Below are 25,034 nucleotides of genomic sequence, written 5' to 3' on the forward strand. Positions count from 1 at the left end.
TTTGGGGGGAATTTGGGGGATTTTTGAAGGATCTGGGGGAATTTTGGGGGGAATTTGGGGTGAATTTTAAGGAGTTTGGGGAATTTGGGGGGATTTTGGGGAATTTTTTTGTGGATTTTGGGGAAATTTTGGGGATTTTTGGGGAGATTCGGTGACAGTTTGGGGGAATTTGGGCAACATTTTGGGGATTTCGGGCGGAATTTTTATGATTTTTGAGGGATTTTGGGGAATTTTGGGAATTTCGGGTGATTTTGGGGGGACTTTGAGGAGTTTCGGGGAATTTTGGGGGATTTTAGAGGAACTTTCAGGGAATTTGGGGGGAATTTGTGAAATTTTGGGGAATTTTGGGGGGATTTGAGGAATTTGGGGGAAATTTTAGAGGAATTTTGGGGGAAGCTGGAGAATTTTGGGGATTTCTGGGGGATTTTGGTGAAATTTTGGAGGAATTTTGGGGGGATTTGGAGCGAGTTTGGAAAATCGGGGCAGATTTTAGGGGGATTTTGGGAAATTTGAGGGAATTTGCGGAGGTTTTGGGGAATTTTGGGGAATTTTTAGGGGTATTTGGGTGGGATTACTTTGGGGTGTTTTTTGGGGTGGTTTTGAGGGATTTTTGGGGATTTTTCATGGGACATTTTGGGGTATTTTTTGGAACATTTTGGGGGGTATTTTTTGGGGACCTTGGGCTATTTTTTGGTGGTAATTTGGGGATGTTTGGGGTAATTTTGGGGTATTTTTGTGCATTTTGGAGTTTTTTGGGGTATATTTTGGGGGATTTTGGGGAGATTTTGAGGATTTTTTAATATTTTTTGGTATTTTGGGATTGTTTGGCGTGTTTTTGGGGTACATTGGGGTGTTTTTGTGTACTTTGCGGGATTTTTTGGGGGATTTTTTTTATATTCTTTAAAAAATTCCGTGCATCTTTTTGGGGCATTTTTTGGGGTATTTTTGGGGTGTTTTGGGTTGGCTTTGGGAAAATTTGGGAGGGTTTTTTTGGGATATTTTGGGGGATTTTTATTTACTCTTTTTTTTGGGTGTTTTCTGGCTATTTTGGGATAATTTTTTTGGTGTTTTTTAAGGTATTTTGGGGTATTTTTGTGGATTCTTTTAATTTTTTTTTTTAATTTTCGGCGGTATTTTTGGTGTGTTTTTGGCGGGTATTTTTGGGGTGGTTCTCGGGAATTTTTTTGGGCATTTTGGGGGGATTTTTTTTTTGTATTTTTTTTAACATTTTGTGCATTTTTCGGGGCATTTTTGGGGCATTTTTGGGGCATTTTTGGGGTCTCTCGCCCCCTCCCCGCCCCAATGGGCGCGGCCTCCCCGCGCTGGCCCCGCCCCTTCTGCTGCAGCGCGGCGGCCGAACCCGAACGGTTCCGAAAGAACCCGAAGGGCTCCGAACCTCTCCGAACCGAGGGGGGGGAGACCCCGAGAGGAGCCGAACCCAACCGGGGGGACACGAACCGAACCGGGGGGGGGGCCGAAAGGAGCCGAACCGAGCCCGAACCGAGCCGAACCCAGCCGAAAGGAGCCGAACCGAGCCCGAACCGAGCCGAAGGGAGGCACCATGGCCACCCCCACCGAGCCGGCCATGGGAGGTGGGGGGTCCTGGGGGTGCCAGGGGGGGCGGGGTGGGTGCAGGGGGTGCCAGGGGGTCCCAGGTGGGTGCAGGGGGGGTGCCAGGGGATGCGGGTGCAGGGATTTGGGGCACAGGTGGGTGCTCGGGGGTGCCAGTGGGTGTTGGCGCAGAGGTTTGGGGTGCCAGCGGGTCCCGGGTGGGTGCTGGGGGGTCCTGGGGGGGGGGTTGGTGCAGGGCTTTGGGGTGCGGGTGGGTGCCAGGGGGGTCTCGGGAGGGCTCAGGGTGGGTGCTGGGGGATCCTGCAGGGGTGCAGGCGGGTGCTGGGGGGGTGCCAGGCGGTGCCGCTGCGGGGATTTGGGGCGCAGGTGGGTGCTGGGGGGGTGCCAGGGGGTGCTGGGGGGGTGCTGGGGGTGCAGGGTGGGTGCTGGGGGGTCCCGGGTGGGTGCTGGGGGGTACAGGGTGGGTGCCAGAGGGTCCCGGGTGGGTGCTGGGGGTACAGGTGGGTGCTGGAGGGTTCTGGGTGGGTGCTGGGGGTGCAGGGTGGGTGCCAGGGGGTCCCGGGTGGGTGCCAGGGGGTCCCGGGTGGGTGCCAGGGGGTGCAGGGTGGGTGCCAGGGGGTGCAGGGTGGGTGCTGGGGGGTCCCGGGTGGGTGCCAGGGGGTCCCGGGTGGGTGCTGGGGGGTACAGGTGGGTGCCAGGGGGTCCCGGGTGGGTGCCAGGGGGTGCAGGGTGGGTGCTGGGGGGTCCCGGGTGGGTGCCAGGGGGTCCCGGGTGGGTGCCAGGGGGTGCAGGTGGGTGCTGGAGGGTCCCGGGTGGGTGCCAGGGGGTCCCGGGTGGGTGCCAGGGGGACCCGGGGGGTCCTGGGGGGGTGCTGGGGGTGTTGGCGCGGGGGTTTGGGGTGCCCGGGGCTGCAGGGTGGGGCAGGGTGGGGCAGGGGGTGCCACAGGTGGGCGCTGCAGGGGTCCCGGGTGGGTGCCAGGGGGTCCCGGGGGGGTGCCAGGGGGTGCCGGGGCCAGGGTTTGGGGTCCCGGGTGGGTTCTGGGGGTGCCGGGGGGTGCGGGGTGGGTGCTGGGGGGGTTCTGGGGGTCCCGGGTGGGTCCCGGGTGGGTCCCGGGGGTGCTGCACGGGATTTGCGGGATTTCCCCCCAAAATCCCCCAAAACGCCCCAAAATCCCCCCAAAAGATTCCCCAGAAATCCCCCGGAATTCCTGAAAATTCCCCCCAGATCCCCCAGAATCCCCTAAAACCTCCCCCAAATCCACCCAAAATTCCCTAAAATTCCCCCAAATTCTCCCCAGATCCCCCGGAATTCCCCTAAAATTTCTCATTATTCCCCCAGAATTCCCCCAAATTCCCCCAAAATTCCCCCAAATTCCCAATTTTTTCCTTCCAGAGGCGGCGCGGGCACGGGAGCCTTTCCACTACGGTGAGCCTGGGAGGGATTTGGGGGAATTTGGGATTTGGGGGAATTTGGGATTTGGGGGAATGTGGGGGAGGATTTTTGGGGAATTTTGGGGGATTTTGGGGAATTTTGGGGTATTTGGGGGGATTTTTGGGGTATTTTGGGGAATTTCTGGGAAGTTTTGGGAATGTGGGGGAATTTTTGGGGTATTTTGGGGGGAATTTTTGGGGTTTTTGGGGAATTTCTGGGAATTTTTGGGAATGTGGGGGAATTTTTGGGGTATTTTGGGGGGAATTTTGGGAGATTTGGGAAAGTCTAGGGGATTTGGGGGCGTTCTGGGGATTTTGGGGAGATTTGGGGGGGAAACTGAGGGAAATTGGGGGATTTTGGGTTCATTTTTGGGGATTTGGGTTCAATTTGGGGTTTTTTGGGGGGTTCCAGGGGTTTTTGGGGACAGGAATTTCATTTTTGGGGTTCTTTGGGGTGATTTGGGGGCTTTTGGGGTGATTTTGGGTGGATTTTTGGAGGATTTCTGTGCATTTTTGGGGGGGTTTTGGGATCCCCAGGGGTTTGGGGGACCGAGATTTCAGTTTTGGGGTGATTTTGGGGTGCTTTGGGTTGATTTTTGGGGTTTTCCGGGTGATTTTGGGTTCATTTTCGGGCGATTTTGGGGCTTTTGGATGGTTTAGGGTTCATTTTTGAAGGATTTTGGCATTTTGGGGGCATTTTTGATGGATCTGGGGCTCTTGGGGGGTATTTTTTGGGGTTTCGGGGTCTCCGAGGGTTTTTGGGGTTGTGAAGTTCATTTTTGGGGGTTCTGAGGTGATTTGGGGGCTTTTGGGGCGGTTTGGGGTTGATTTTGGGGTGGTTTTTGAGGATTTTTGGTGAATTTGGGGTTTTTTTTGGTGTATTTTGGGGTTTTGGGGTGCATTTTTTTGGTGTTTTTTGGGTCCCCGGGGGTTTCGGGGGGCGGGGAATTCATTTCTGGGGGTTCCGAGGGCGGTTTTGGGTTGATTTCGGGGCTTTTCGGGGCTGGCCAGATTACGAATCGCTGCGGCTGGCGGGGCTGATCCTGAGCATCGTCATGTTCGTGCTGGGGGTGCTGATCGCCCTCAGTGAGTCACCCCAAAAATCCCCGCACCCCAAAAATCCCCCCGAGACCCCAAAAATCCCCGCACCCCAAAAACCTCCCCCGGGACCCCAAAAACCTTCCCCGGACCCCAAAAATCCCCCCGGGACCCCCAAAAAACCCCAAAACTGCCCCAAAAAATCCTGACCCTAAATTCTCCCCAAGACCTCAAAAACCTCCCTCGGGACCCCAAAAATGCCCCGGGATCCCAAAAATCCCTCCAGGACCCCAAAACCCCACCCTGGACCCCAAAAATGCCCCGGGACCCTTCCCAATAATCAAAAAATCCCGAACCCCAAATTCCCCCCAAACTCCCAAAATCCTGAACCCCAAAATGCCCTCAAAAATCTCAAAATTCTCCCCCAAATCCCCCAGAAATCTCCCCAAAATTCTCCCAAAATCAAAAAAAATTCCCCCAAAATCCCCCAAATTGCCTCAAAAATCCCCAAATTCCCCCCAGAGTTCCAAAATTCCCCCCAAAATTCCCCCCCAAATCCCCAAAAATCCCCCTAAAATTCCCCAAAACCCCAAAATTCCCCCAACCCCCCCCGGTTTCGGGGTTCCCCTCCCGACCCCGCGCTCTCTCCCCAGGTAAGAAATTCAAGTGCAAAAAGGCCGAGCCCAGGTGAGACCCCAAACCCCAAAATCCCCAAAATCCCCAAAATCCCCAAAATCCCCAAAGACCCCAAAACCCAAAAACCCCAAAATCCCAAAAACCCCAAAATCCCCAAAACCCCAAATCCCCAAAAAACTGAAATCCCCCAAATCCCTGAACCCCCAAATCCCCAAAAACCCCAAATCCGGGCACCCCAAAATCCCTAAAATCCCCAAAACCCCAAATCCCCAAATCCCCAAAAAACTGAAATCCCCCAAATCCCTGAACCCCCAAATCCCCAAAAACCCAAAATCCGGGCACCCCAAAATCCCTAAAATCCCCAAAACCCCGAATCTGAGGACCCCAGAATTCCAAAACCCCAAATTTGGGAACGCCAAAATCCCCAAAACCCCAAATCCAGGCACCCCAAAAACCAAATTTGAGCACCCCAAAAACCCCAATTCTGGGGACTCCAAAATCCCAAAAACCCAAATTTGGGGAACCCCTCAGATCCCACCAAAATTTGGAAACCCCAGAAAAATTTGAGGACCCCAAAAACTCCAAAATCTGGGGACCCCCAAAATCCCGAAATTTGGGATCCCCCAAATCCCAAAACTTTGGAAACCCCAAAAGATTTGGGAACCCCAAAAAAACCAAAATTTAGGATCTCAGAATCCAAAACTTTGGGGAACCCCAAAAATCCCCAAATCCCAAAATTTGGGGACCGCAGACCCCCAAATTTGGGACCCCAAAATCGGGAATTCCCCCAAATTTGGGGTCCCTGAGCCGCCCCCCCTCTCCCGCAGCGCCCCCGAGGCGGCGAAGAGCCCCGGTGAGAGACGGGAACGCCGGAATTCGGGAATCGGGAATTCTGGAACCCGGGAATTCTGGGAATTGGGAATTCTGGGAATTGGGAATTTTGGGAATTCGGGAATCGGGAATTCTGGAACCCGGGAATTGGGGAATTCGGGAATTGGGAATTCGGGAATTGGGAATTTTGGGAATTGGGAATTCTGGGAATTGGGAATTTTGGGAATTCGGGAATTGGGAATTGGGGAACCCGGGAATTGGGGAATTGGGAATTTTGGGAATTCTGGGAATTGGGAATTTTGGGGCAGGGGTTGGGAAATTGTGGGGGGATTTTTGGGAATTTTTGGGGAACTTTGAGACTTTTCTGGGGAAATTTTGGGAAGATTCGGGGGAATTTTGGGGAATTTTCCTCAAGAGACTTGGGGAACTTTTAGGGGATTTTGGGGGGATTTGGGGAATTCTTGGGAGAATTTTGAGGGGAATTCTGGGGGATTTTTGGAAATTTTGGGTGGATTTTAGGAACAGTTTTGGTGTTTCTGGGAATTTTGGGGGGGTTTTGAGACGTGATTTGGGATTTTGGGAAGGATTTGGGGGAAATTTGGGCGGATTTGGGAGTTTGGGAAGGATTTGTGTTTTCAGGGGTGGAAACCTGGGGTTTGTTTTGGGAAAAACTCCGGAAAAAAACCGGGATTTTCTCGGGAATTCCCCCAAAATCCCGGATTTTGGTGCGGAATTCCCGAATTTCCCCCGAATTTGGGGAATTTTCGGCATTTTCGGGACTTTCTCCGCAGCTCCCGCGGCCTCGGCGTAGCCCCGCCCCCCGGAATGAAGCCACGCCCACACGGATCGACCCCGCCCATCCGGGCTAAGCCCCGCCCCCTGTGCATGAAAAAAAAAAAAAAACACCCCAAAAAAATTTGGGGGGAAATTTTGGGGCACCCCCCCCAACCTGCACGGAGCCAAGGACACCCCAAAAACCCAAAAAAATCCAAAAAGACCCAAAACCCCCAAATTTTGGGGCCCCTCCCCCCTTCAAACCCCCCCCAAAACTTGGGAACCCCCCCAAAATTTGGGGACCCCTCCCCCACTCAGCTCCAGCACTCGTGACCCCCTAAAAATGTGGGGGGACCCCCCCCCCAAAAATTGCACTTTCACACCTGGGAGACCCCAAAAATTTGGGGAACCCCCCCAAAAAAATGCACTTTGATGTCGGGGACACCCCCAAAAAATTGGGGACCCCCCCAAAAAAAAAAAACCACCTGGGGAGCCCCAGAATCCAGGGGAATCCCCCCCAAAAAATTGGGGAACCCAAGAAATTTGGGGACCCCCCCCAGACCTCCCAAAATATTGGGGGGACCCCCCAAAAATGCACTTTGACCCCAAAAAGGGGGGGGACCCCAAAAATTGAGGATCCCCAAAAATTGGGGACTCTCCAAAAAATTTTGGGGACCCCAGAAATGGGGGGGAGAGGGGAGGGGAGGTTTGGAGGTTTTGGGGTCCCCCCCCGGATTTTTGGGGTCCCCAAAATTTTGGGGTCCCCGCAGAGAAATAAAGGAGAGGTTTGGGAACGGCCGCTGGGGGGCGCTGTGTGAGTCTGTGCGAATTCCCAAAAAAATGCCCAAAAATGCCCCAAAGTCCCCAAAATTCCCCCAAAATCCCCCCCACAAGCCCAAAGTCCCCCCAAAGAAATCCCCCCAAAAAAACCCCAAATTTCCACCAACCCCCCCCAAAAATTCCACAAAAAAATCCCAAAATTCCCCCCCAAATTCCCCAAAAATAAAATAAAAAACCCTCCAAAAATCTCCAAAAATTCCCCCCAAAAAATCCCCCAAAATCCCCAAAATTCCAACCCTGGGACCCCAAAATCCAACCCGGGACCCCCAAAATCCCAAAAATTCCTCCCAAATTCCCGCAAATCCCCAAAATTCCCCAAAATCCCCCCAAAATCCCCCCCCCCCCCGGATTCCCGTTGGCCTCGCCCGCTCTGCAATGACGTCATGGGGGCGGAGTTTATGGTGGGGGGGGTCGGGCCGGCGGCGCTGATTGGTTAACGGAGGGGGGGCGTTGCCGATCGCTCTGCCGGCGCTGATTGGCCAGGGCGGGGTAGGCGGGGCCTTGGACGCGGAAGTGGCGAGCGGAATCCTCCCAGCGCTCCCAGTTTGGCCCCAGCGCTCCCAGTATCGCTCCCAGCGCTCCCAGTTTGGCCCCAGCGCTTCCCAGTATCGCTCCCAGCGCTCCCAGTCGTTCCCAGTTCATCCCAGTCCCGAAGTCTCGCGAGATTTTCGCGTCAGGAAGCGCAGGAGCCGCGGTGAGAACTGGGATGGACTGGGATGAACTGGGAGAGACTGGGATGGACTGGGATGGACTGGGAGGGACTGGGATGGACTGGGAGAGACTGGGATGGACTGGGATGGACTGGGATGGACTGGGGGAACTGGGATGGACTGGGAGGGACTGGGAGGGACTGGGGGGAACTGGGATGGACTGGGATGGACTGGGAATGAGAATGTGGGATACTGGTTTATACTGGGAGCACTGGGAGTGATAATGGGATGTACTGGGAGGGACTGGGCCCTACTGGTCCGTACTGGTTTATACTGGTCTGTACTGGTCTGTACTGGTCCGTACTGGTTTATACTGGTCCGTACTGGTCTGTACTGGTCCGTACTGGTCCATACTGGTTTGTACTGGTGCAGATGAACCTGGAGCGCGTCTCCAACGAGGAGAAGCTGCAGCTGTGCCGGAAATACTACCTGGGTGAGTGACCACTGAGTGACCCTGAGTGACCACTGAGTGACCCCTGAGTGACCACTGAGTGACCCCTGAGTGACCACTGAGTGACCACTGAGTGACCCCTGAGTGACCACGGAGTGACCCCTGAGTGACCCCTGAGTGACCCCTGAGTGACCACTGAGTGACCACTGAGTGACCCTGAGTGACCCCTGAGTGACCCCTGAGTGACCACTGAGTGACCCTGAGTGACCCCTGAGTGACCACTGACACTGAGTGACCACTGAGTGACCCTGAGTGACCCCTGAGTGACCACTGAGTGACACTGAGTGACCACTGAGTGACCACTGAGTGACCACTGAGTGACCCCTGAGTGACCCCTGAGTGACCACTGAGTGACCACTGAGTGACCCCTGAGTGACCACGGAGTGACCCCTGAGTGACCCCTGAGTGACCACGGAGTGACCACTGAGTGACCCTGAGTGACCACTGAGTGACCACTGAGTGACCCCTGAGTGACCCCTGAGTGACCACTGAGTGACCCTGAGTGACCCCTGAGTGACCACTGAGTGACCACTGAGTGACCCCTGAGTGACCACTGAGTGACCCCTGAGTGACCACTGAGTGACCACTGAGTGACCCCTGAGTGACCACTGAGTGACCCCTGAGTGACCACTGAGTGACCACTGAGTGACCACTGAGTGACCCCTGAGTGACCCCTGAGTGACCACGGAGTGACCACCTGTCCCAGGTGCATCCCAGGTGTATTTACCTGTCCCAGGTGTATCCCAGGTGTATCCCAGGGGTGTTCACCTGTCCCTCACCTGTCCCAGGTGGGTTCCTGCTGCTGCCCTTCCTGTGGCTGGTGAACGTGGTTTGGTTTGTGTGTGTGTGTGTGTACCTGTGCCAGGTGTATCCCAGGTGTATCCCAGGTGTATTTACCTGTACCAGGTGTATCCCAGGTGTGTTCACCTGTCCCAGGTGTAACTCAGGTGTATTTACCTGTCCCAGGTGGGTTCCTGCTGCTGCCCTTCCTGTGGCTGGTGAACGTGGTTTGGTTTGTGTGTGTGTGTGTGTACCTGTGCCAGGTGTATCCCAGGTGTATCCCAGGTGTATTTACCTGTCCCAGGTGGGTTCCTGCTGCTGCCCTTCCTGTGGCTGGTGAACGTGGTTTGGTTTTTCCGCGAGGCGTTCCTGGCGCCGCCCTTCGGGGAGCAGCCGCGCATCAAACGCTGTGAGGGGGGAAAACGGGGAAAAACAACGGGGAAACGGGAAAAACAACGGGGAAACGGGAAAAACAACGGGAAAACGGGAAAAACAACGGGAAAACGGGGAAAAACAACGGGAAAAACAACGGGGAAACGGGAAAAACAACAGGGAAACGGGAAAAACAACGGGGAAACGGGAAAAACAACGGGGAAACGGGAAAAACAACGGGGAAACGGGAAAAACAACGGGGAAACGGGAAAAACAACGGGGAAACGGGGAAAAACAACAGGGAAAACGGGGAAAAACAACGGGGAAACGGGAAAAACAACGGGGAAACGGGAAAAACAACGGGGAAAACGGGGAAAAACAACAGGGAAAACGGGGAAAAACAACGGGGAAACGGGAAAAACAACGGGAAAATGGGAAAAACAACGGGGAAACGGGAAAAACAACGGGAAAACGGGGAAAAACAACGGGAAAAACAACGGGGAAACGGGAAAAACAACAGGGAAACGGGAAAAACAACGGGGAAACGGGGAAAAACAACAGGGAAAACGGGGAAAAACAACGGGGAAACGGGAAAAACAACGGGGAAACGGGAAAAACAACGGGGAAACGGGGAAAAACAACAGGGAAAACGGGGAAAAACAACGGGGAAACGGGAAAAACAACGGGGAAACGGGAAAAACAACGGGGAAACGGGGAAAAACAACAGGGAAAACGGGGAAAAACAACGGGGAAACGGGAAAAACAACGGGGAAACGGGAAAAACAACGGGGAAACGGGAAAAACAACGGGAAAACGGGAAAAACAACGGGGAAACGGGGAAAAACAACGGGAAAACGGGGAAAACAACGGGGAAACGGGAAAAACAACGGGGAAACGGGAAAAACAACGGGGAAACGGGGAAAACAACGGGAAAAACAACGGGGAAACGGGAAAAACAATGGGAAAACAATGGGAAAACGGGAAAAACAACGGGGAAAACAATGGGAAAACGGGAAAACGGGGAAAAACGGGAAAAACAACAGGAAAATGGGAAAATGGGAAAAACCACGGGAAAAACAGGAAAAATAACGGGAAAAACGGGAAAAATGGGAAACAACAGGAAAAACAATGGGAAAGGGGAAACGGTGATTTGGGGGTGATTTTGGCCGTTTTGGTGTGGGTTTTGGGGTGATTTTGGCCGTTTTTGGTGTGGTTTCTGGGATGTTTTTTGGGCTGATTTTGGCCATTCTTGGGGTGGTTTTTTGGGCTGATTTTGGCCGGTTTTGGGGTGATTTTGGGGTGGGGTTTTTTGGCCGTTTTTGGGGTGGTTTCTGGGGTGGATTTTGGGGTGTTTTTGGCCGGTTTTGGGGTGGTTTCTGGGGTGTTTTTTGGGCTGATTTTGGCCGTTTTTGGGGTGTTTTCTGGGGTGGATTTTGGGGTGTTTTTGGCCGGTTTTGGGGTGTTTTTTGGGCTGATTTTGGCCGTTTTTGGGGTGTTTTCTGGGGTGGATTTTGGGGTGTTTTTGGCCGCTTTTGGGGTGTTTTTTGGGCTGATTTTGGCCGTTTTTGACCCCCCCTTTCCCCTCCCCCCAGACGTGCTGCGCTCGGCGCTGGGGGCGGGGCTCTGGGGGCTGGGCCTGGGCGTGTGGGTGGGGCTCTTCCAGACCCGCCGCAGCCAATGGGGAGCCCTGGGCGACGCCCTCAGCTTCACCCAGCCAATGGGAGAGCCCTGAGCCCGGCCGCGGCCGGCGGGAGCCAATGGAAGCGCGGCAAGGTGAGGGCGGGGCCGGAACGGGCCAATAGGAGAACATTGAGGGGGCGGGGCTTCACCCAGCCAATGGGAGAGAGCTGAGAGGGGGTGGGGCCTCGACCAGCCAATGAGAAAGCCCCGAGATGTGGGTGGGGCTCACAGCAACCAATGGGAGAAGTTGTGGGTGGGGTTTCTTTGGGGGTGGGGCTTACATAAGCCAATGGTAAATCAGGGGCGTGGCCAAACCCAGCCAATGACAAACCGGGAAAGGGTGGGTGGAGCCATTGAAGAGCAAACCCCTAAAGTGGGCGTGACCACCCCAAAAGGGGCGTGGCCTTCCTGCTTCTGATCCCTCCCCCTTTCTTCCCACAGGTGCGATGACGTCACCCCCACCCCTCGGGAGCCCCGCCCCTTCTCCCAAATAAAGCCATTGACCACGCCCACACCCAAATATGGGCACAACGGAGTTTTTATTGGGGAAGGGGGCGGGGCCAGGGTAGGTGTGGTCAGAGTGGGTGTGGTCGGTGGGGGCGTGTCCAGGGTGGGCGTGTCCAGGGTGGGTGTGTCCAGGGTGGGCGTGTCCGGGTGGGCGTGTCGGTGGGCGGGGCCTCACTGGCGCTCGTAGATGATTCGCAGCAGGCGCAGGCTGGGCCCGTAGCGCTGCTGCTGCCGCTGCGCCGCCTCCCGCCACCTGCCGGGCCGGTCAGGGACCAGTACGGACCAGTACGGACCAGCACGGACCAGTACGGACCGGTCAGGGACCAGTACGGACCAGTACGGACCAGTACAGACCAATACAGACTGGTTAGAGACCAGTACGGACCAGTACGGACCAGTACGGACCAGTACAGACCAGCACGGACCGGTCAGGGACCAGTACGGACCAGTACGAGCCATTATGGACCAGTATAAACCAGCATGGACCAGTACAGACCACTACGAACTACTGACACCCTCCCAGTCCCTCCCAGTCCCTCCCAGTCCGTCCCAGTCTGTCCCAGTCTGTCCCAGTTTGTCCCAGTCCATCCCAGTCCCTCCCAGTCTGTCCCAGTTTGTCCCAGTCTGTCCCAGTTTGTCCCAGTCCCTCCCAGTCTGTCCCAGTCTGTCCCAGTCTGTCCCAGTTTGTCCCAGTCCATCCCAGTCCCTCCCAGTCTGTCCCAGTTTGTCCCAGTCCCTCCCCGTCTGTCCCAGTCTGTCCCAGTTTGTCCCAGTCTGTCCCAGTCTGTCCCAGTTTGTCCCAGTCCCTCCCAGTCTGTCCCAGTTTGTCCCAGTCCCTCCCAGTCTGTCCCAGTCTGTCCCAGTTTGTCCCAGTCTGTCCCAGTTTGTCCCAGTCCCTCCCAGTTTGTCCCAGTTTGTCCCAGTTTGTCCCAGTCTGTCCCAGTCCCTCCCAGTCTGTCCCAGTCTGTCCCAGTCCCTCCCAGTCTGTCCCAGTCCCTCCCAGTCTGTCCCAGTCCCTCCCAGTCTGTCCCAGTCTGTCCCAGTTTGTCCCAGTCTGTCCCAGTTTGTCCCAGTCTGTCCCAGTTTGTCCCAGTCTGTCCCAGTCTGTCCCAGTCCCTCCCAGTCTGTCCCAGTTTGTCCCAGTTTGTCCCAGTTTGTCCCAGTCTGTCCCAGTTTGTCCCAGTCTGTCCCAGTCTGTCCCAGTTTGTCCCAGTTTGTCCCAGTCTGTCCCAGTCCGTCCCAGTTTGTCCCAGTTTGTCCCAGTTTGTCCCAGTCTGTCCCAGTCCGTCCCAGTTTGTCCCAGTTTGTCCCAGTCTGTCCCAGTCCGTCCCAGTTTGTCCCAGTTTGTCCCAGTGTGTCCCAGTCTGTCCCAGTCTGTCCCAGTCCCTCCCAGTCTGTCCCAGTTTGTCCCAGTTTGTCCCAGTTTGTCCCAGTCTGTCCCAGTTTGTCCCAGTCTGTCCCAGTCTGTCCCAGTTTGTCCCAGTTTGTCCCAGTCTGTCCCAGTCCGTCCCAGTTTGTCCCAGTTTGTCCCAGTTTGTCCCAGTCTGTCCCAGTCCGTCCCAGTTTGTCCCAGTTTGTCCCAGTCTGTCCCAGTCCGTCCCAGTTTGTCCCAGTTTGTCCCAGTGTGTCCCAGTCTGTCCCAGTCTGTCCCAGTTTGTCCCAGTTTGTCCCAGTTTGTCCCAGTCTGTCCCAGTCTGTCCCAGTTTGTCCCAGTTTGTCCCAGTCTCTCACCGCTGCCGGACCCGTTTCCACCTGTCCATGTTCTTGTAGATCAGTGACGTAATCGAGGGGGCGGGGTCTAACACCTGGGGGCGGGGCCAACAGCGATAACATCACCGTGTGGGCGGGGCCAAACGGGCCCCGGGGGCGGGGCTTGGGGGATTTGGAGGGAATTTGGGGTTTTTGGGGAAATTTTTGGGATTTTTTGGGGGGATTTTTAAAGCTTTTTTTCAAATAATATTTTTGCGGACTTTGGTGATTTCTTTATGGATTTTTGGGATTTTTAAAGGGGGTTTTTCTGATTTTTTTTTTGAGAATCTTGGGATATTTTTGGGATTTTTTTTTTTTTTTTTTTAGGGAATTTGTAGGAGGGTTTTGGGATCATTTTAGAAAACTTTTTGGGTACTTTTTAAAGGAACTTTGGAGCTTTTCCTTCGTTTTGGGGTTATTTTTGGGGTGATTTTGGGCTGATTTGGGTGTGATTTTTGGGATAATTTTGGGCTGATTTGGGCCCATTCTGGGTGGTTTTGGGCCATTTTGGGATAATTTGGGGCCGATTTGGGCCCATTCTGGGTGGTTTGGGGCCATTTTGGGATAATTTGGGGCCCATTTCGGGTGGTTTTGGGCCGATTTTGGCTGATTTTGGGCTGTTTCTCCCGGGTCGGGTCCCACCTGGTCGGGCGGCGCCGCTCCCTCGTCGGGGCCCAGGGGGGAGGGGACGCGCGGGGCCAGGGCGGGGCCGGGCGGGGGCAGGGCCAGGACGTCCTCGGGGGCGGGGGGGGCCTGGGACCAGCACGGACCAGTATAAACCAGTATGGACCAGCACGGACCAGTACGGACCCGTATGGACCAGTATAAACCAGTATAAACCAGTATGGACCAGCACAGACCAGTACGGACCAGTATAAACCAGTATGGACCAGCACGGACCAGTTATAAACCAGTACAGACCAGTATAAACCAGTATAACCCAGTATAACCCAGTATAACCAGTCCCTCCCAGTATAACCCAGTATAACCCAGTATAACCAGTCCCTCCCAGTATAACCCAGTCCCTCCCAGTATAACCCAGTATAACCCAGTATAACCCAGTCCCTCCCAGTATAACCCAGTCCCTCCCAGTATAACCCAGTATAACCCAGTATAACCCAGTATAACCCAGTATAACCCAGTATAACCCAGTCCCTCCCAGTATAACCCAGTATAATCCAGTATAACCCAGTATAACCCAGTCCCTCCCAGTATAACCCAGTATAACCCAGTATAACCCAGTATAATCCAGTCCTTCCCAGTATAATCCAGTCCCTCCCAGTATAACCCAGTCCCTCCCAGTATAACCCAGTATAACCCAGTATAACCCAGTATAACCAGTCCCTCCCAGTATAACCCAGTCCCTCCCAGTATAACCCAGTATAACCCAGTATAAACCAGTATAACCCAGTATAACCCAGTATAACCCAGTCCCTCCCAGTACAACCCAGCCCCTCCCAGTATAACCCAGTATAATCCAGTATAACCCAGTATAACCCAGTCCCTCCCAGTATAACCCAGTATAACCAGTCCCTCCCAGTATAACCCAGTCCCTCCCAGTATAAACCAGTATAACCCAGTATAACCCAGTATAACCCAGTCCCTCCCAGTACAACCCAGTATAACCCAGTTCCTCCCAGTATAATCCAGTATAAACCAGTATAACCCAGTATAACCCAGTCCCTCCCAGTACAACCCAGCCCCTCCCAGTATAACCCAGTATAACCCAGTCCCTCCCAGTATAACCTAGTCCCACATTCTCCTCCCAAATTCCCACTTTTTCCCCCAAAATCCCCATTTTTTGCCCCTAAAATCCCCGTTTTTCGCCCTAAACCCGCGGGGTTTTCAGCTCCCAGTCCCTCCCAGTCCAAACCAGTACAAACCAGTCCCACGTTCCCATCTAAACCTCACATTTTTCCTTCTAAAATCCCCAGTTTTTCCCCCCAAATCCCCATTTTTTGCCCCTAAAATCCCCGTTTTTCGCCCTAAACCTGCGGGGTTTTCAGCTCCCAGTCCCTCCCAGTCCAAACCAGTCCCTCCCAGTCCAAACCAGTCCCTCCCAGTCGGTGTCGCTGACCTGCTCGGGGGGCGGGGCGGGGGCGGGGCTGTGGCCGATCCAGGCGCGGCACACGGGGTACAGGGGGGTCCCGGCCGGGAACTGCCCCAGCTCCACGCTGCGGTCGAACAGGCGGATCACAAACGAGTCTGGGGTGGGGAAAACAGCCGGAATCGGGAAAAAACACCCGGGATTGGGAAAATCCACCCCAAATAACCCCAAAATCACCCCCAGATAACCCCAAAATCACCCCCAGATAACCCCAAAACCCCAAAGAGGCGGATCACAAACGAGTCTGGGGTGGGGAAAAACACCCGGAATTGGGGAAAAACACCCGAGATTGGGAAAAAACACCCGAGATTGGGAAAAAACACCCAAAATAACCCCAAAAACCACCCTGGAAACCCCAAAATCACCCCCAGATAACCCCAAAACCCCAAAGAGGCGGATCACAAACGAGTCTGGGGTGGGGAAAAACAGCCGGAATTGGGGAAAAACACCCGAGATTGGGGAAAAACACCCGAGATTGGGAAAATCCACCCCAAATAACCCCAAAATCCACCCCAAATAACCCCAAAAACCACCCTGGAAACCCCCAAATCACCCCCAGATAACCCCAAAACCCCAAAGAGGCGGATCACAAACGAGTCTGGGGTGGGGAAAAACACCCGGAATTGGGGAAAAACACCCGAGATTGGGAAAAAACACCCGGAATTGGGAAAATCCACCCCAAATAACCCCACAAATGAGATCAGGGTCCAAAAAACACCCCAAAATCACCCCAGAAAAAACCCAAAACCCCAAATATCCCCAAAACCCCCAAATCACCCCAGAAACCCCAGAGAGGCGGATCATGAACGAGTCTGGGGTGGGGGAAAAAACACCCAAAATTGGGAAAAAACACCCAAAATGGGGAAAATTCACTCAAAAAAAAGCCCAAAAATGAGCTCAGGGCAGGGCCCCAAAAATTTTTGGGTGAAAATTCCTCATTTTTTTGGTGAAAATTCCCATTTTTTGGTGAAATTGCTGGTTTTTGGGTGAAATTCCCGTTTTTTTGGGCGAAAATTCCAGGGTTTTGGGTGAAAATTCCCATTTTTTGTTGAAAATTCCCATTTTTTGGGTGTAAATTCCTGGGTTTTTTGGGTGAAAATTCCCATTTTTTGGTGAAAATTCTCATTTTTGGGGCGTAAATTCCTGTTTTTTGTTGAAAATTCCCATTTTTTGGGTGAAAATTCCGTTTTTTTTGGTGAAAATTCCCATTTTCCCGGTTTCTCTCACTCTGTTTCTGGGGGGGGGTCTCGGGCCCTTCCCCCCCCTCCCTCCTCTTCTTCCTCCTCTGCTGCGGGAAGCGCCCGGGCGGCCTGCGGAACGTTCCGGAAAAACAGCGGGAAAAATGGGAAAAACAGCAGGAAAAATGGGGAAAATGGGGAAAACAGCAGGAAAAATGGGGGGGGTGGGATTTGGGGAATTTTTGGTGAATTTTTGGTCATTTGAGAGGGGCTTGGGGTGATTTTGGGAAGGTTTGGAAATTAAGGAGAAATTTTGGAAACTTGGGAAGGATTTTAGGGTAGAATTTGGGGAGATTTGGGGATTTTTGGGGGGATTTTTTGGGGGATTTTTTTTTAATTTGGGGGGAATTTGGGAGGAGACGTGAGAAATTTTGGGGAATTTTTTTGGGGGGACTTGAGAAATTTTGGGGGATTTGGGAAGAACTTTGAGAATTTTTGTGGATTTTGAGGAGATTTCAGGCAGAATGGGGAAAGATTTTGGAGAATTTTTGGGGGGAATTCGGGGAATTTTTGGGAATTTGGGAGGGATTTGGAGGATTTTAGGGAAAATTTGGGAGGATTCGGGGACTTTTGGGGAGTTTGAGGGAAATTTGAGGAAGTTGGGGGAGTTTTTTTAGGGAACTTTTGGGAATTTGGGGAATTTTGGGCTCTCACCTCTTCCCGGGGGCGCTGGGCGAGGCCTCCCTGCAGAAAATTTGGGAATTTTGGGGTCTGGGAGAAGAATTTTGGAGTTCCCCCCACCCTTCCCAAGATCCCAAATTTTTGGGGTCCCAGAATCCCAAAGCCCCAAATTTTGGGGTCTCCCCCCCAGTCCCAAACCCCTAAATTTGGGGTCCCCAATTCCAGGGTCCCCAAATCCCAAAAATCCCCAAATTTGGGGTCCCCCCTCCCCAGATCCTGAATTTGGGGTCCCCCCATCCCAAATCCCCAATTTTGGTTCCCCCCCCATCCCAAATCCCCAATTTTGGGGTCCCCCCCATCCCAAATCCCCAATTTTGGTTCCCCCCCCATCCCAAATCCCCAATTTTGGGGTCCCCCCATCCCAAATCCCCAATTTTGGGGTCCCCCCCATCCCAAATCCCCAATTTTGGGGTCCCCCCATCCCAAATCCCCAATTTTGGGGTCCCCCCATCCCTTACTTGGCCGGGGGCTCCCCGGGGCCCTTCCCGGGCTCCTCCTCCAGCGGCTCCCTGGGAAACCCAAAGTCAGGGGGGGCCCCAAAACCGGGACCCCCCCCCCGGGTGCCACCCCAAAACAACACCCCAAAAAAAAAAACCACAAAAAAAACCCCACAAAAAAAACCCTCCCAAAAATTCCCAAAATAACACCCCGAAAACACCCAAAAAAAACCCCAAAAATTGCCAACAAAACACCCCAAAACCACAAAAAAAAACCCAAAAACACCCCAAAACCAGCCCAAAACCACCCAAAAACCAAAAAAAACGCCAAAACCCCCCCAAAAAACCCCACCCCCCAAAAAAAAACCAAAACCAGCCCAAAAACACCCAAAAAAAACCCCAAAAACCCCAAAACCAACAAAAAGTAACCCAAAACACAACCCCCAAAAACCGAATCAAGTCCCAAATATCCCGCTAAAAACTCAAAACCCCCCCAAAAATTTCCCAAAATCCCCCAGAATAACCCAGAAATCCCCCAAATTCCCCCCCGAAATTCCCCCATTTCCCCAAACCCCCCAAAATCCCAATGAAGTTCCCAAATTTCCCCCCAAAATCCCCCTAAAAATCCCAAAACCCAAAAAAAATCCCAATGAAATCCCCAGAAATTCCCAAAATTCCCCCCAGACCCCCAAAAATCCCAATTAAATTCCCAAGCTTCCCCCAAAAATCCACCCAAAATCCCAATTAAAATCCCAAATTTCCCTCCAAATTCCCCCAAATTCCCCCAATGCCCCCAAAATTCCCCACAGCCCCCCCAGAAATCCCAATTAAAACCCCAAATTTCCCCGTTAAAAACTCCCCCGAATCCCCCAAATCCCCAATCCCCAAATCCCAATCCCCAAATTCCCAATCCCCAAATCCCCAAATCCCCAAATCCCAAATCCCGGAATTCCCAAATCCCAAATCCCCAAATCCCAATCCCCAAATCCCAATCCCCGAATTCCCAATCCCCAAATTCCCAAATCCCAATTCCCGAATTCCCAATCCCCGAATTCCCAAATCCCAAATTCCCAATTCCCAAATTCCCAAATCCCCGAATTCCCAAATCCCAAATCCCCAAATCCCAAATTCCCAAATCCCAATCCCCGAATTCCCAAATCCCGAATTCCCAATCCCCAAATCCCCAAATCCCAATTCCCGAATTCCCAATCCCCAAATCCCCAAATCCCCAGATTCCCAAATCCCAATCCCCGAATTCCCAATTCCCAAATCCCAATTCCCGAATTCCCAATTCCCAAATTCCCAATCCCCAAATCCCAATCCCCGAATTCCCAATCCCCAAATTCTCGAATTCCCAAATCCCCGAATTCCCAATCCCCGAATCCCCAAATCCCAATTCCCGAATTCCCAATCCCCAGATCCCCAAATCCCGAATTCCCAATTCCCAATCCCCGAATTCCCAAATCCCGAATTCCCAAATTCCCGAATCCCCACATCCCAGTCCGGGTCCCACCGCGTCCCTCTCTGCAGCAGCTGCTCCAGGACGGCGTCCAGGCGGCGCCGGGCGGCCCCCGGGGACAGCTCTGGCAACGGGAACCGGGGATTCGGGGAATTGAACTGGGAATTTGGGCCGGAAATCCGGGAATGTCTTAGGAATTTTGGGGGGGCGTCTGTGGAGTCCTGACGGGGATTCGGGGTAAATTCGGGGAATCTCTGGGGATTCGGGCGATTCCGGAGGGGATTTGAGGGATTTTGGGGGGGATTTTGGGTGGGAATTTGGGGGGATTTTTGGGAAATTTTGTAGAATTTTGGGGGATTTTTGGGAAATTTTGTAGAATTTTGGGGGATTTTGGCGCTCCCGGCCGAGCTCACCTGGCTTCTCCACCTTCACCTTGGCGGCCATCATGGCTCCGGACGCGTCTCTGGGGCCTGTCAGGGGTGGGGGGGCCATGAGGGATCCCAAAATTCCCCAAAATTCCCCAAAACGCCCCAAAATCGCCCCAAAACCCCCAAAATCCGCGTCCCCCCCCCCCCCCCTCACCGCCGCCCTCAGGCGCCGCGGCTTCCCGCCTTCCGCCGCCGCCGCCTCCCATTGGTAGAGCCGCCTGCCAATCTTGGATCGCAGCCAATCAGCGGCCTTGAGGACGGTACCTTAATGCAGCGCAGTTTTGACTACAACTCCCGTCACGCCCCGCGGCCCCATGGAGAAATATTGATGGTTGGACTACAACTCCCCACATTCCGCGCGCCCCATAGAGCCTCATTATAACCGAGCCTACAACCCCCATCATCCTTCGCGCAGCACAGCACCTCCGCTATTCGCCTACCACCCCCGTCATGCCCCGCGCCTCCCATTGCACATCCTTGCAGGTCCCGCCCCTCCCGCACTACAACTCCCGTGCTGCCACGCGGCGCTGTTCGCGCGCTTTTTCGCTTCCCCTCACAGCCCCCCCGGCCATGATGGCGGAGGCTCTGGGGCGCTGGCTCCGGGAGGAGATGGAGCTGCCGCCCTCCGCCGCCCCCTCCCCGGCCGCGCTGCGCAGGTCGGGACCACCCGGGGACCCCCCCCCGGGGCCGCCCCGAGGCGGGGAGGGGCCGGGGGATACCGGGGGGCCGGGGGTGGGAACGCCCCAGAGCGCTCTGTGAGGGGGCATCGGGAATTTAGGGGGGCCTGAGGATGTCTGGGGTCCCTTGGGAGGGTCCTGGGGGGCTTGGGGGGTCTTGAGGGAGTTTTGGGGTCCCTTGAGAGGGTCCTGGGGCGTTTTGGAGGATCCTGAGGGAATTTTAGGGTTCCTTTGGAGAGTCCTGGGGGACTTTGGGGGGGTTCTGGGGGATTTTTGGGTTTCCTTGGGTGGGGCTGGGGGGGTCCTGGGGGGTTTTGAGGTCCCTTTGGAGGCTTCTGGGGGGTTTTGGAGGCCCTGGAGGGTTTTTGGGGACCCTTTTGGGGATTCCTGGTGGATTTGGGGATGATTTTGGGATCCCTTGGTAGGATTTGGAAACCTTTGGGGGAGTTTTGGGGTTCTGGGTGAATTCTGGGCTCCCCCCGTGCATTTTAAGGTCCCCCCAAATTTTGGGGTGCCCAAATTCCGTTCCCTCTAGGCTCTGCTCCGGCCCCACAGCTCCCGTTTGGGATTACGTCACTCGCCACGTCCGAAACCACCGGTGAGGGGGGACCCCAAAACTTAGGGGGTGAAAAATCCCAAAAATCCCTCAAAATTGAAGGGGGGGACGGGTAAAAAGTATTTTCCAGGACTACAGGTCCCATCATGCCGCGCGGCGCCCATTAGGTCCCGTTGTATGTGCGCCTACAACTCCCATCAGCCCCCGGGTCCCGTTAAGGCTCATTATAACCGAGCCTACAACTCCCATGATCCCGCGCGCCCATAGGGCTTTGTTGCAGCCGCGCCTACAGTTCCCGTCATGCCCCGCGCGGCTCATAGAGCATCGTTGTAGGTCCCACACCCACCAAACTACACCTCCCGTCATGCCCCGCGGCGCCTTTCGCGCGGTTTTTCCGGGTTCCCCCCTCACAGAATTTTTGGGGTGTCCCCACAGGAACGTGAAGAAGATTCGAGGAAACCTGCGCTGGTATCCGAAATCTGAGGGGGGGGGGGGTCCCAAAAATTTGGGGGCTCCTGGAATTGAAAATTGGGGAGGAATTCAAAAATGGGGGGGGGGAACCCCAAAATCTGGGGGCTTCCCGAAGGTTTTGAGGGGGGGGGTTCGTGGTCGGAAATCAATGGGGGGGACTCCAAAAATTGGGGGAGGAGCCCAGAAATTCGGGGTGGGAGCGTCCAAATTTGGGGGTTCACCCCAAAATTTAGGGGGAGACATTTGGAGGGGATCCCAAAATTCCTTAACTCGGGGTTCAGGCATGGGCACCTGCAGGAGCTGGAGGTGAGGGGGACCCCAAAATCTGGGGAGGTTTGGACGGAATTTGGGGGGCCAGATTTGGGGTGGGGAACCCAAAATTTGGGGAAATTTACCTCATATCTGGAGAATATTTTGAGGTATTGCCCCATTTTAGGGTGTCCCTAAAATTTGGGGGGGCTTTAAGGGGTCTCAGCCAATTTTTGAGGTTTTTTTTGGGACCTCTTTGAAAATTTGGGGGTCCCTCAAGGTAGGGGGGGGGGACACTTGGGGGATTTACCCCAAATTTGGGGGTGCTTTCCCAAAATTGGGTCCTCCCGTGCACTTTGAATTTCATTTTTCTGTAATTTTGGGTTTTTTTCGTGAAATCTTTTTGAATGAGTTTTGGGGATGGTGAGGAGGATGGGCGCCATCTCGGGGAGATTTGGGTGAGTTTTGGGGTGAATTTTGGGGTGAATTTGGGAGGATTTGGGGTGAAATGCGGGTGCAGGCCGCCGCCGCTCCTCCGAGCCGCCAGGGGGCGCTGAGCGCGGCGGTGGCGCGGCTCCGGAAGGAGCTGCAGGACCTGGGGGACGCCATTGCGGACGCACAGGAAACGGCGCAGCACCTCGGTGAGTCCGGCGGGAAACGCGGCACCCGCACGAAGGTTCCTACCCCTCAAACCCCATTTTGGGGTCTCCTCGCCCCAATTTTTGGGGTCCACCCCCATTTTTAGGGTCCCTGACCCCCCAAAACCCAAATTTTTACTATTTTTTTGGTACCCTGACCCCCCTTAACTGCGGTTTTTTGCTCCCCACCCCCAGTTTGTAGGATCCCTTAATTTTTGGGGCCTCTAACCCCCCCAACCCCAATTTTGGGGTCCCTTTCTCCATTTTTAGGGTCCCTGACCCCGCAAACCCCAAATTTTTGGATCCCCACCCTCAACTTTTGGGTTCCCTCCCCCCACCCTCCATTTTTAAGGTCCCCAAAACCCCAAATCTGGAGATCCCAACCCAAATTTTGGGATCACTCACCCCAATTTTGGGATCCCCTCCCCCAGTTTTGGGGACCCCGCTCGATTTTGGGGTCCCCACCCCCCTTTTCCCCCCTCAGAGGCCTCGCTGAGGGCGGGGCAAAGCCGCAGGCGGGCGGAGCTTCAGCGAGGGGCGGAGCTTCGGCTGCTGGGGGCGGAGCCAAGCCCTGCAGGGCTGCGGGGCGGCCACCAGGGGGCGCTAAAGGGAGCCCCGCAGAGGTAAGGGGCGGGGCCTAATGGGGTGTGGCACTAGGGGGTGGGGCTTGGTGGGGATTCCTTATATGGGCAATGGGACTTTCCTTATATGGGCAAAGGCGGAATTTTGGGGGATTTGGGGGTTCTTGGGGTGTTTTGAGATTATTTTGGGGTTCTTGAGGGATTTTTGGGCTCCCTCCCCTCAGGCCGGGCCAGTCCCGGGCGGAGCTTTCGGCCATCTTGGCCTCGGGGGCGGAGCCGGAAGTGCTGGTGAGTGGGTGGGGCCTGGGGACCCCTAAAAACCCAAAATCCCACCCCGGACCCCCCAAATTCCCAAAATCTCCCCCAGATTCCCAAATCCCACCCAAAATCTCCCAAAAATTCCCAAATCCCTCCCAAAATTCCCAAACTCTCCTTCAGGACCCCCAAAACTCAGCCCCAAAATCCCCCCCAGGGTCCCCCAAATTCCCCAAACCTCCCCTGGACCCCCCAAAATCCCCCCAGGACCCCCCCAATCCCCCCAAGCCCCTCCCCCTCCACAGGTGTCAATCAAGGCCCTGTGCAAAGCCAGGGAGGCGGAGCTGCAGGGGCCACGCCCATCGAGGTAAGCTCCTCCCCTCCCTCATTAGCCCCTAATTAACCCCTTAATTAACCCACTAATCAGCGAGTTTATGAACCGCAGAGCTGCCAATCACCCGGGGGAAACCCAGGAGGCTCCGGATTGGCTGGAACAGGCTGAGGTGGGCGTGGCTTGCTGGGGAAAGGGGGCGTGGCTCCAACCAGGCCACGCCCTCTCCCCTGACGCTCGGTGCCCCCTACAGGCCGTGCTGATTGGCCACAGCCCGGGGGCGGTGCTGTGGGCCTTGGAGGCTTTGGCCAATCAGAGCACGAGGTGGGTGTGGCCTAAAGGGGTGGGCGGGGCTTAAAGGGAGGATTTGGGGTCCCCTCCCCTCCCCCAAATTCCATTTTTGGGTTCCCTAAAGCCTCAAATTCTTCAAAAAATCCCCCAAAATTTTATTCTGAAATTCTTTTTACCCCCCCCCCCCCCCCCAAATCCTTTTTTGGGTTTTGCTGAGGCCCCAAATCCCAAAAATCCCCCCCAAGACCCCCCAGCATCTCTGCAAGGACCCCCCAAAAATCCCCAGACTCCAGGGGGACCCCAAAAAGGAGATTTGGAAGCTCTTGAGGGAAGCCGGGGGGATTTTGGGGCATTCTGAGGGAATTTTTTGGGATTTGGGGGGATTTTGTGGATTGTGAGGAGATTTTGGGGGATTTCTGGTGGGATTTGGGAGATTTTGGGTGAATTTTGGGGGGTTTTGACAGGATCTTTGGGGTCTCTGAGGGGATTTTCGGGTTCCTGAGGGAATTTTTGGGGGGTTTTGAGAGAATTTTGGGGTTCCTGGGGGGATTTTGGGGGCCCTTTCCGGAATCCTGGAGGATTTGGGGGACTCTGGGGGCGTGGCCATGGTGGTGAAGGGGAGTGGCTTTACCCAGTATGGGCGTGGCCTAACCCCACCCCCACAGGACTCTTCTGGATGGCCCCGCCCTCTCGGCCGAGGCCCCGCCCACCCTGAGGAGCCTCCTGCAGGTGAGGGGGGAGGGGAAGGGGAGGGTTTGGGGGAATTTTGGGGGGATTTGGGATTTCTGGGGCCCCTACATATTTTTGGGGTGGATAAGTTCATTTTTGGGTTGAGTTTTGGGGTTCTTAGGGTGGACAAGTTTATTTTTGGGGTGGATAAGTTCATTTTTGGGGTGAGTTTTGGGGTTTTTAGGGTGGACAAGTTCATTTTTGGGGTGGATAAGTTCATTTTTGGGGTGAGTTTTGGGGTTTTTAGGGTGGACAAGTTCATTTTTGGGGTGGATAAGTTCATTTTTGGGGTGAGTTTTGGGGGTTTTTGGGGCGGGTAAGTTCATTATTGGGGTGAGTTTTGGGGGTTTTTGGGGCGTGTAAGTTCATTTTTCGGGTGGGTTTTGGGGTTTTTGGGGTGGATAAGTTCAATTTCGGGGTCCCTGAGGTGCCTTTGGGGTCCCCAGGAGCGCTGGGGGGCCGTGGGGGGGGTGTGGGGGGCGCTGCCCCCCCTCCTGTCCCACCTGTCCCACCTGAGGCGGCGCCTGGGGACGCC

At 54.6% G+C, this 25,034-nt stretch overlaps 3 protein-coding genes across 3 annotated transcripts in view; 2 read left to right on the forward strand and 1 right to left on the reverse strand.

Annotated features, from left to right (window-relative positions):
• Nucleotides 1-873: 873 nt before the first annotated feature.
• Nucleotides 874-11,635, forward strand: PSENEN (presenilin enhancer, gamma-secretase subunit). The gene is made up of 10 exons (XM_053933308.1): nt 874-1,592; nt 2,966-2,998; nt 4,015-4,089; nt 4,695-4,728; nt 5,505-5,530; nt 6,300-7,816; nt 8,205-8,265; nt 9,368-9,472; nt 11,028-11,208; nt 11,557-11,635. The coding sequence occupies exons 7-9, from the start codon at nt 8,205-8,207 to the stop codon at nt 11,165-11,167; spliced, it is 306 nt and encodes a 101-aa protein (XP_053789283.1). The 5' UTR covers nt 874-1,592; nt 2,966-2,998; nt 4,015-4,089; nt 4,695-4,728; nt 5,505-5,530; nt 6,300-7,816; the 3' UTR covers nt 11,168-11,208; nt 11,557-11,635.
• On the reverse strand, nt 11,636-19,914 carry LIN37 (lin-37 DREAM MuvB core complex component). The gene is made up of 10 exons (XM_053933306.1): nt 19,876-19,914; nt 19,707-19,763; nt 19,348-19,417; nt 17,856-17,906; nt 17,371-17,400; nt 16,706-16,788; nt 15,449-15,576; nt 14,014-14,124; nt 13,354-13,427; nt 11,636-11,875 (listed from the first exon to the last, which is right to left on the reverse strand). The coding sequence occupies exons 2-10, from the start codon at nt 19,738-19,740 to the stop codon at nt 11,794-11,796; spliced, it is 663 nt and encodes a 220-aa protein (XP_053789281.1). The 5' UTR covers nt 19,741-19,763; nt 19,876-19,914; the 3' UTR covers nt 11,636-11,793.
• Nucleotides 19,915-20,294: 380 nt separating this feature from the next.
• Nucleotides 20,295-25,034, forward strand: part of HAUS5 (HAUS augmin like complex subunit 5) — a 7,687-nt gene continuing 2,947 nt past the window's right edge. The window contains exons 1-12 of the mRNA XM_053933313.1: nt 20,295-20,377; nt 20,934-20,996; nt 21,390-21,422; nt 21,707-21,731; nt 22,195-22,315; nt 22,797-22,935; nt 23,118-23,181; nt 23,454-23,515; nt 23,594-23,651; nt 23,733-23,803; nt 24,436-24,499; nt 24,946-25,031. Coding sequence (XP_053789288.1) covers nt 20,295-20,377; nt 20,934-20,996; nt 21,390-21,422; nt 21,707-21,731; nt 22,195-22,315; nt 22,797-22,935; nt 23,118-23,181; nt 23,454-23,515; nt 23,594-23,651; nt 23,733-23,803; nt 24,436-24,499; nt 24,946-25,031 — 869 coding nt within the window. The remainder of the gene's footprint in view (nt 20,378-20,933; nt 20,997-21,389; nt 21,423-21,706; nt 21,732-22,194; nt 22,316-22,796; nt 22,936-23,117; nt 23,182-23,453; nt 23,516-23,593; nt 23,652-23,732; nt 23,804-24,435; nt 24,500-24,945; nt 25,032-25,034) is intronic.

Source organism: Vidua chalybeata, assembly GCF_026979565.1.
Source record: "Vidua chalybeata isolate OUT-0048 chromosome 39 unlocalized genomic scaffold, bVidCha1 merged haplotype SUPER_39_unloc_1, whole genome shotgun sequence".
Taxonomy (NCBI): Eukaryota; Metazoa; Chordata; class Aves; order Passeriformes; family Viduidae; genus Vidua; species Vidua chalybeata.